At 36.0% G+C, this 9425-nt stretch overlaps 1 protein-coding gene across 1 annotated transcript; it reads right to left on the minus strand.

Moving 5' to 3' along the window:
* Positions 1-1917: 1917 nt before the first annotated feature.
* LOC145057619 (putative acetyltransferase At3g50280) lies at positions 1918-3611 on the minus strand. The gene has a single exon (XM_079005487.1). It carries the CDS (start codon positions 3446-3448, stop codon positions 2084-2086), a length of 1365 nt encoding a protein of 454 aa, XP_078861613.1. The 5' UTR covers positions 3449-3611; the 3' UTR covers positions 1918-2083.
* Between the last annotated feature and the right edge of the window lie 5814 nt (positions 3612-9425).

Raw genomic sequence — 9425 nt, forward strand, 5'->3', positions numbered from 1 at the left:
TTAGATAATTTTGAAAACATTTTGTAATAACTAATGACTTTTGGATGTTTGAAAAAGTTTTAAATTGGCCTGAATTTTATGGGTGTTACAAGGGTTTAGTATTTATGTTGCATGCATGCATCGTCTTTTGTAAGCTTTTCAAGAATTATTATCTCTTTCATTGTATTGTAACCCTAGCACACCTCTACAATAGAAGTTCTTTGTCGAACTCTTCTGAGGTGTTGTAGTATTAATCATTCAACATTTGTTTGATTCATCGTGTGTTCTTTCTATTATTTACATTCTGATTTACTTGCAAAGAATCTAATCGATCTTAAAAGAGCTTTTCATCTCTACAGCCAAGAATAGTAATGTCGTTGTTAGACCCCACGACTCCAAAAAAAGTAATGTCATATCCATAAATCCTGAGATGCAATAATTTCTAGGATTATACGTGGTTCACTTATATCTCCTCGAGTAAATTGACCACGCCATGCATTTGGACATTTTTCCCAAGCCACATGCGTATAATCTAGACTGCCAAGCATACCCAAAAATCCATGGCTCTCTTCATGAGTCGAATATAATCTCTCAATATCACGTGGAGTTCGTTTACGCAAATATTCTTGATGAAAAACCTCATATACACATGCGCAAAACCAATCTACACAATCAATTACGGTCCTCTCCTCTCGGATACTTGAAGTATTCGTCAGATGCACCAAATGCTATACCGTATCTCAAATACCTAAGCGCAACCGCACACTTTTGTATACTACTAAAACTCATTATTCCTCTAGCGTCAAATTTTTGTTTGAAAAAATCATAACGGACTTCTAAAACATCACTAATACGTAAAAATATTGCCTTATTTAGACGGAAACGACGTTTGAATGCATCTTCATTGTAAAGACAATTATCAGTGAAATAATCATGTACCAATAAGTCGTGTGCGAGCAACATTCGAACTTTCTTCATCGTGAATGTGTTGCACAACATTGAAGAAAGTTGAGATGAATTCCCCATCATAATCTGAGTCAAAAAATTTTAACACTTCCAAATCTTCCATATGTTTTTTGGTTTAGAACGAGAGTAAAATTTGATGATATGTAAGTGATGGAGTGTGAGAATTTTATTTATATATGTATTAAGTTTTTGAAAAAATAAAGAAAATAAAATAAACTTAACAATTTGACTGTTCAACGGTCAAAAGAATCAAATTCAATTTCATTAGCCATTCATTTCGTCGTCGGGAACACGAGACAACATGACCATGATGGACCACGACCGGCCGGGGTGGTATGCACGGTCGTGGTCGTGGTCCATGTAAACCACGAAGGTGCTCGTATCGAGTACCCCGGATGGTCTAAATGTAATGGTGACCAAACACTACTGTGTGGAGATGCAACTATGATTAATAGTGAGAATTGAGAATGACGGCTGATATATAATAGTGAAGCAATTATGAGAACCGGGAATAACATCTGATGAAACAAAGAGAAAGAGGGGTAGTTTCGTAAACATTGTTTTTCTTTTTTCTTTAATAAATAAAATACAAGTATAAATAAATACTTTTTAAGACACCATTATTTGGTAAATAATTTTCGGGAACACTACCTTTAAGTACAAAACTCATGATATCCTCCTCACAATCGCAACAAACGTAAAATTGGTACTCTCTGTCTCTCAAAATTATTATCTATCTTATTATTTTAGTTTATTATTTTAGTTTGTTTCAAAATTATTATCCATTAACAAAAATAGATATATATTTTTATCATATTACCCTTAACATTTAATAAAGTAAACTTAATAATTACACATGCATATTTTCTATTGTTTTTAAAAAAAGACAAGATGATCATTTTACTAAAAAAAAAGAAGACAAAACTAATGATTATTTTTTTAATCTATGTGTTTTTTTTCTATGGACATTAATTTTGCAACCAGGAAATAATATTCAATTTTATTTAAATCAAAATAAATGTCAATTCAATTCAAGTTTCAAAATACCAAATTGAAAACACCAGAAGATTCAAAGGATCCCTCAGGCCACAACAGACATGGGACTTCTATTCGTAATTTGACATTCTTGATTATCACATCATTCAATCCTTAGAGCATTTATAAATTCCTCATCGCTTTCAAGATCCATAATATGTTGTGATGAAGCAAAACAAATTTCCACATCCATACTCCCGCCACCTTCCCGTCCGGGATACATCGTTATCTTCCCGTCGCCCTTGTTCATCCACCCACTTCTAGCCGCCACCGCTTTCCCCAGCCCGAACTCGCACCCGTACATGTCAAACCTCGGTGAGCTCCCAACGTGAATGTAGTTTTGATCCATCCTCTGACTTAGTTTTATAATGAATGGCCTTTTAATCCATGACTCAACGCTTTCCTTAACAGATGTATCATTGTAGTTTATCACCGCTTTGTGCAACCGGAAAGCCGCCCACCCAAGCCCATTCGCCGTCAATTCCCCAACGGTTGCTGTTCCTCTCAATACAGAAATTGGGTTACCAAAATAATCATCAGACAGAGGTGGGTTCAGCCGCCGCCGGTTAGACACCATCAATCTACAACTGGTTTCACCGTCGACTGGTAGTCGCCGGATACGGGTAACGCTTCTCCACAAAAGCGCGATCACTGCCTGTAAACTTGAGATTTTCGTAGTATTGCATTCCGAGTTTGCTTTTGCTTTGAGTTTGGAGACGGAGGCTGATGAGAAGTGGAAGAATCTCTCCTTTAAAGGTGGAGGTTCCAATCGTTCAATGAATTGATCATGGTGTGTAAACGGGAGATTGATGATAGGGTCAGATCCATCGAGGAGCCATCGTTTGAGTACCGGAGGTCGAGAGATTGAGCCATGATATTGGTCTTTGGATTTGAATATTTCACTCCAAGCAGCCATGAAATGCCAGAAAGAGGTTCCATCGGCGACCATATGGTTGATAGATCCGCCGATAAAGATTCCATCGACAAGCTCTGTAACTTGAATGGATAACAATGGCAGTGTGTGACCATCGTGGCTAATAGCGTTATTAAGATCAAAAAATGAACGAACAACCACGGGTACGTCGGCAGGCTGAAGGATGTCCGATATGGTGGCGTCCACCGTCGCGTAAATAAACTTGGCGCCGGGGCTGTTTTCGGTGTTTAAATAGATAACATAAGAAGCTGGATTTTCTTCCTTTTTAGTGACCAAACGGCCGGCGAGGAGGTAGAAATGATCGAGGGTGGCGGAGAGGGATCGCCGGAGGTCATCCAAGTAAGCGGTTATGGAGAAATCTTGACTTTCCGACGGTGGTGGCTTTGCAAAGAGGAGACCCTTTTGGCTGTAGCTGATGTTGAGACATGGCAGCTCGAAGGGTGTGAAGTGAAAAGGCTGCTTTGCCTCCGGTGACAAGTCGTGCAGTGGTTTGATGAAATATTCCGAGATGCGTTTCACAGATTTAGAACTCATTGATACCAAAAAACACTAATTGTTCTCTTTCTTTTAATGGAGAAATGGAGACAATTAACTTCTTGTACATACAAAGATACTAGCCATCAAACTGAGTATAACAAAAAATGAAAAGTAGAATCATATGTAAATCTAAAACAAATACAAAAGTGTAAATGTAGATCAAATCCCGTTTTGTTACATTCTTTAATAAGCGATTTATTAAATCTCATCTAGAAGGGATATCGATTAATTACTTTACTAACTTTATCTCAATCAAGTATTATAATAAGATGTCATATAAAATAATCAAAAACTTGATACTGCACGTATGGTGGCCACCTCATTTTGACCAAATCTCTTCCCTTATACCAAAAGAAAACTTTTGTAATCTCGATCAAGTGTTATAATAAGATGTCATATAAAATAATAAAAAATTGAATTTGTCTTTAACGATGGTTAAGTTGGTACTTGCTCTCACTTTTATTTGAAACCTTGTATTTAAACAACATTGCAAAATTCATATGGTCTAAAAATTTCGACTTGCATTGGAAGGTGCAAAATTAAGAATTTTTTTTTTTTATGGTTTTAATACCAAAATTAAGAATTTTCAATGGTTTTATTCGTTGGAAAGTATGATTTTGCTTTTATTAATTTTCTTTTTTCTTTTTAATATTTTTTAACACTTTATTATTAAAAAATAAAAACAAAAGAATGACACTCCACCCTATATATATTTTTTTCTCTCCTCACATACACTATAATGCTTTAATAGCTTCTTCTTTTCCAAAAGTCACTTTGATTATCGATGCCAAAAAAGTCATTTCTACACACATTTATTGTCAATAAAAATCAAATTAAACCTAAAAAAATCTTCAAAGATATCAAAACAGTGAAAACAATTCAGAATGCTACAACCCCATAATTAAGAAAAATAGCATGCCTAGATTGAATATAAATTCATACTCTATGGAAATTCATAGTTAACAAACAATTACTGAAACCTAAAGATGAAGAACTAGAAAACTTTATTACCATTAGGAATTTGAAGGCGGTGATTTTGAGATGCATCAAATAAATTTTGAAACTAATATCTCGTATTGGAATTTGAAATATATATATATATATATATATATATATATATATATATATATATATATATATATATATATATATATATATATATATATATATATATAATCATCCAAGGAATCCAAAAATTCAGAAGAATGACAGGCCAAGATTGAACGTAATCATCTAAGAAAGCCTTTAACACCAACCACCACGGCACATCTACTGTTACATTGTAATATCCCAAAAATCAACCATAATTTTTAAAAAATTAGAGTACTGGTTTTACCAAAAAGGTTTTATTCATATTCATTGATGTGACTCAAATCTTTTACATCAAGTCGGGTTCCGACGACGATGATAGGGATCCGAAGAATCACAACAGAAAACAATCTGTCAGCCGCTCTTTGGGAAGGGGTTCCTGGTGATGGGTTTTGAGAACTAAAAATGATTTTTTTATAAAACAACTTTAAAAACGACAAACATAAGACTTTTCTAATAAGTAGTTTATTTGTAATTCCTTTTAACAAAACCACCAAGAGGATCCAAATATATGAACCAGAAATATAATAACAACCATAAGATGTTTAAGAGATAACCTTTGATCTCACTTTGAATTGGGGAGTTGATGAAGAAACCAAAAATTCAAGAATAGAATTTCTCTATAATGTATCCACCATCAAGAATAAGGTACTTGGAATGCTAGTTCACATCTTGTATAAAGTACTTTTTAAGCATTTAAGTGATTATTTCAAATATAACATCCTGAATTCCATGTATAAGAATTATCTTTTGTATGATTTTCCAGTCGAACTCGGTGAGTTGGATAGCCTTAACTCAGCGTTTTGAGTAATGTTTTGGCTGTAGGATTTAATGAAGCAACTCGGCGAGTTGAGGAGCCTTAACTCGGCGAGTTGACAGTTGGGAAGGAAACCCTGATTTTTAGGGTGTTGCACCATATTTAAAGGCCTTAAGTCCCTTGGCTGGTGTAACGACCGACTTTTGAGGTATTTATTATTAATTATTTCCTAAAATCTATAGTTGGCCCAACATGGATAAAAGGACTATTGGATTGGACTTAAGCAAAGGGGCCAAGAAAATTGGGTCGCTCATAAGACGTATGTTGGGCGTAGCCTTGGCGTAGAGGCGTGCATCAGATGCGGGGGCGCGCGCACGTACGCGCAGCGTACCAGGAGTACGCGCAACGTACGTGAGCAGATGCCAAACCCTAATTTTTAAGGCTTAAGACATATAATACCCCATTATAGCCCCTGGCCTTACTACCAGCCCCTCACCCTTAGAAAACCCTAATACGCCTCATACTCCATTGTTGTGTGTGTTTGACCTTTTGAGCTCATTTTGTTGAAGAAAAACTTTGAAGAAGAGAAGGAGAGGTTGGAGAAGAAGCCTTTGAGTACCTTGAGCTCATGGATCTGGATTAAACTCATCATTTGGCATCAAGAGGAGGTATAAAGCTTCTAACTTTACTCCTCAAAGTCTAGATCTAAGGTTTTGGAAGATTGAGCCTTTTTAGGTCCAAAGATTGGATCTTGATCATGCAACTTCAATTTTGAGCTTAGGGTTGCCACCCTTGAAGCTCAATGAGTCCCTTTAGCAGTAAAGATGAAAGCTTTGGGGCTTTTATGAAGCCATGCAAGAGATCTAGCCTTTTCTTTGGAAGTTCATTATCATTTTAAGTGTTGGGCTCATTTGGTGGCTTGCAAGCCACCAAGTGATCGACTTTATGGGCTAGGACGAAGTATTGGACCCAGATCTGTAGTTTGGACATAGTGTCTTAAGGGATTAAGTTATTTTGGAAAAGTTGGATTAGTTCAATTTTGGCTAGGATCAATGAATCAAGATCAAGAACATTCTTAAGGGTCCTTGGAGGACAGAAGATATGATCTTGATAGTATGGAAGAGATCATTGTAAGAGTTACATTGATGCTAAGTTCCATACTAATAAAGACGTTTCTGTTTGCAGTCGGATTTCGTGCTTCTCTGAATGGCAATGTTTTATCTTGGAAGAGTACCAAGTATTACAACATAGTGGATTTTGCAAACTTAGAGTATGTTGTGGTTGGTTAAATTGCAATGAAGACAATATGACTGAAAGAGATTCATTAGTGACATCTTTGTTGAAATTCAATTATTAATGGTCCTTATTAAATTTCTTGTGACTTTGGGTGAACTTTCCTCGAGTATGGATCCCAAGTAATACAAGCTCACATTACACATACTCAGTAAGTACCAACACATTTGATAGTGAGTCAAATGTGAAGACGTCATAGTCAATATGTCATATCGAAAGATAATATTGTCGATCCATTCCTAAGCCGATGTCATTGACCAAGTCTGATAGTCAGACAAAGTCGAGAGACATTAGATTTGCAAATGAATTGGCTTAAACACTCTTAGTTTGGTTTGTTTTAAAACTCGAGAACTTTAAGCATTATAAGTTTTAATTTGATTTGGCGATTATTAAGTGGTGATCTTAATATATGATGGATTTCGGTCATTTCAATTAGCTTATCACTGCGTTCTCACTTTTGCATGTTTGGAACCCACTTCCCAAGTATTAATTTACTCAAATGTTCACAGTTAGTCATTCTCTTGGAAGTAAGTAGTGATTCAAGACTGTCGTGAGTATTAGTGGATTGTCCATATTGATTGGACATAGCATAGAGATTGCATTAACACTCATGAGTGCTTAATAGGGATTTAAGTATTGGACCAACCCACGCTTAGAAATTACTTCATGGATTCAGTCACGAGTAATTCTAAGACGATAATATCTTCTATTCTTCAAACCTAGATGCATGTGGGGTTTTGCTCTATGATTTTGTTATGCATTGGACTACTCCAACGCTAAACGTAAATGGTAGTTATAAAGGGTATGTCCATGTGTAACATGATGAAATAGACAAAAACTATGCAGTCAAAGTTTATTCGTTCCTTCTGCCTTAATAGGAGAAGCGATATCTATAGGCCCCTCGATGATTTGGTGTTGACATCTAAAGTGCTTGGCCGAGCCCTGACTGGAATTGATGTGTTCAATTTAGTAGTCAGATGTAGTTGTCACAAATCTATATCGGGAAACATAATCTTGAATTTTTGAGATTGACCATTAACCATGTCTCGAATTCATACAGATATCATATAACGAAGGGATAGTTGATCACTTATCTAAGGGATGAATCTTGATTAGATCAAGAGTTCAGTAGTTGCATTGGATGGCTAACTCTCTGTTGATTATTGGAGAAATATTAGTCCTCATATAGTTGATGAATTGTCCAAGTGGAAGACTGTTGGAATAGTGTCCAAGGTCATTAACTTTTGGTAATATTTCTAATAATAGCAGGGTCCTTTTGGGTTGCCCTCAAGACCCGAATTGAGTAGAATAAATAAAGAAGAAATTAGTTTATTAATTATTATGGTTAATAATTAATTAGAAACTAATTGAAAATATATTTTGGGAATTAATTAACAGTTTAATTAATTAAAGGGTTGAATGTTCATTAATCGATAGTTGGTTAATCAGGAATGTTCCAGAACCTTATGGAATTAGGGTTGGATGAAAATCACTCCACCCCACATGGGAAAGGAGTAGGGATGAGCAAAAGGACCGAACCGGCCGGAACCGGGAACCGGGAACCGGCTTCGGCCAAAATCAAGAACCGAACCGGCCCGACGGTTCTACCAGTTCCCGGTTCCTACCGGTTCTTGTCGTATCTTCAAATGTTGGAACCGGTCCTCGAAAAATAGCATCATACGGTTTCGGTTTTTGCAGGTTCTACCGGTTCCGGTTATATCGGTTTCAGTTCCGGTTCCAGCCGGTTCCCCGGTCCATATGCTCATCCCTAAAAAGGAGTGAAGTTTCATGGTTAGACCTATATTCCATATGGGAAGGAGTACTAAACCCTAGGATACATCCAAGGATATAAATAGGGCCTTAGGGATTTCATTCCTTCTTGCACCTTGGCTTGAAGTATTCGCTAACCCTTCTTCCTCCCCCTCTTAGGGACGATTTCTAACCCCTTTGGGTTTGTGAAATTGACCCTTCTCCTAGTTATTTTTATTCCACTCTTTGGTGTCATTGGGTGTGATACCATTAGAGGGATTCTAGTTTGGATCCTTTCATCCAAGCAACTTAATAGAGGTTCAAGATCTCAATCATCAAGATCAAGGGCTACATAAGAGGTATGTTTTCTTACTTATGTTTAAGTTTTCTAGGGTTGATGTAACTAGCATGAAGCCATAGATCCATAGCATGCATGTACACTTAGGTATATCGTTGTTTCGATTTTTCCGTTGCCTAGTTTTAGAGTGTATTTGATGCATAGAAAACCCAACAGTACTAGCCACAAGGACCAAAATGAAACACTTTTAAATAATAAAGGTTGAATGTGAACATACCAAATCAAGTTCTTCAAATATGTAAGTGTTTTATCTTTCTCTTTAGTTGATTTCGAAAGTAGGTTGTAATAACTGGTAAAACCTAGATCCTAAGGCACATGTTCATTTAGGTAAATTTTTGATAGTTTTCCTACCTTATTAGAGTGTATTCGTGATATAAAAACCCAACATAAACTTTCAATTTTACCAGACATGGGAATTCCTTTAGTTGATCCAAAAACATATAGACATTTGATTGGGAAATTAAATGTTCTTCTTCATACAAGGCTAGACTTGTACTTTGCAGTGCAACACTTAATTTATTCAAAGACCATGTTAAGATCATTATGATGAAGCTTTACATGTCCCTCAAATATCTCAAAGGAAAATATTTTCAAGGATTATTCTTTAATAATGAGAAAATTTTCAAATTGGAAGCGTATTGTGATTCTGATTGGGCAGCATATCCATTTACTAGAAGACCAGTCAGTGATTTTTTCATCTTATTTGGAGGAGCTCTAATTTCATGGGA

Source organism: Lactuca serriola, chromosome 6 (assembly GCF_051521515.1).
Source record: "Lactuca serriola cultivar US96UC23 chromosome 6, Lser_US96UC23_V15, whole genome shotgun sequence".
NCBI classification, from domain to species: domain Eukaryota; kingdom Viridiplantae; phylum Streptophyta; class Magnoliopsida; order Asterales; family Asteraceae; genus Lactuca; species Lactuca serriola.

Coding starts and splice junctions, on each gene's coding strand:
- LOC145057619 (XM_079005487.1), bottom strand. CDS start 3,448: ATGAGTTCTAAATCTGTGAAACGCATCTCGGAATATTTCATCAAACCA.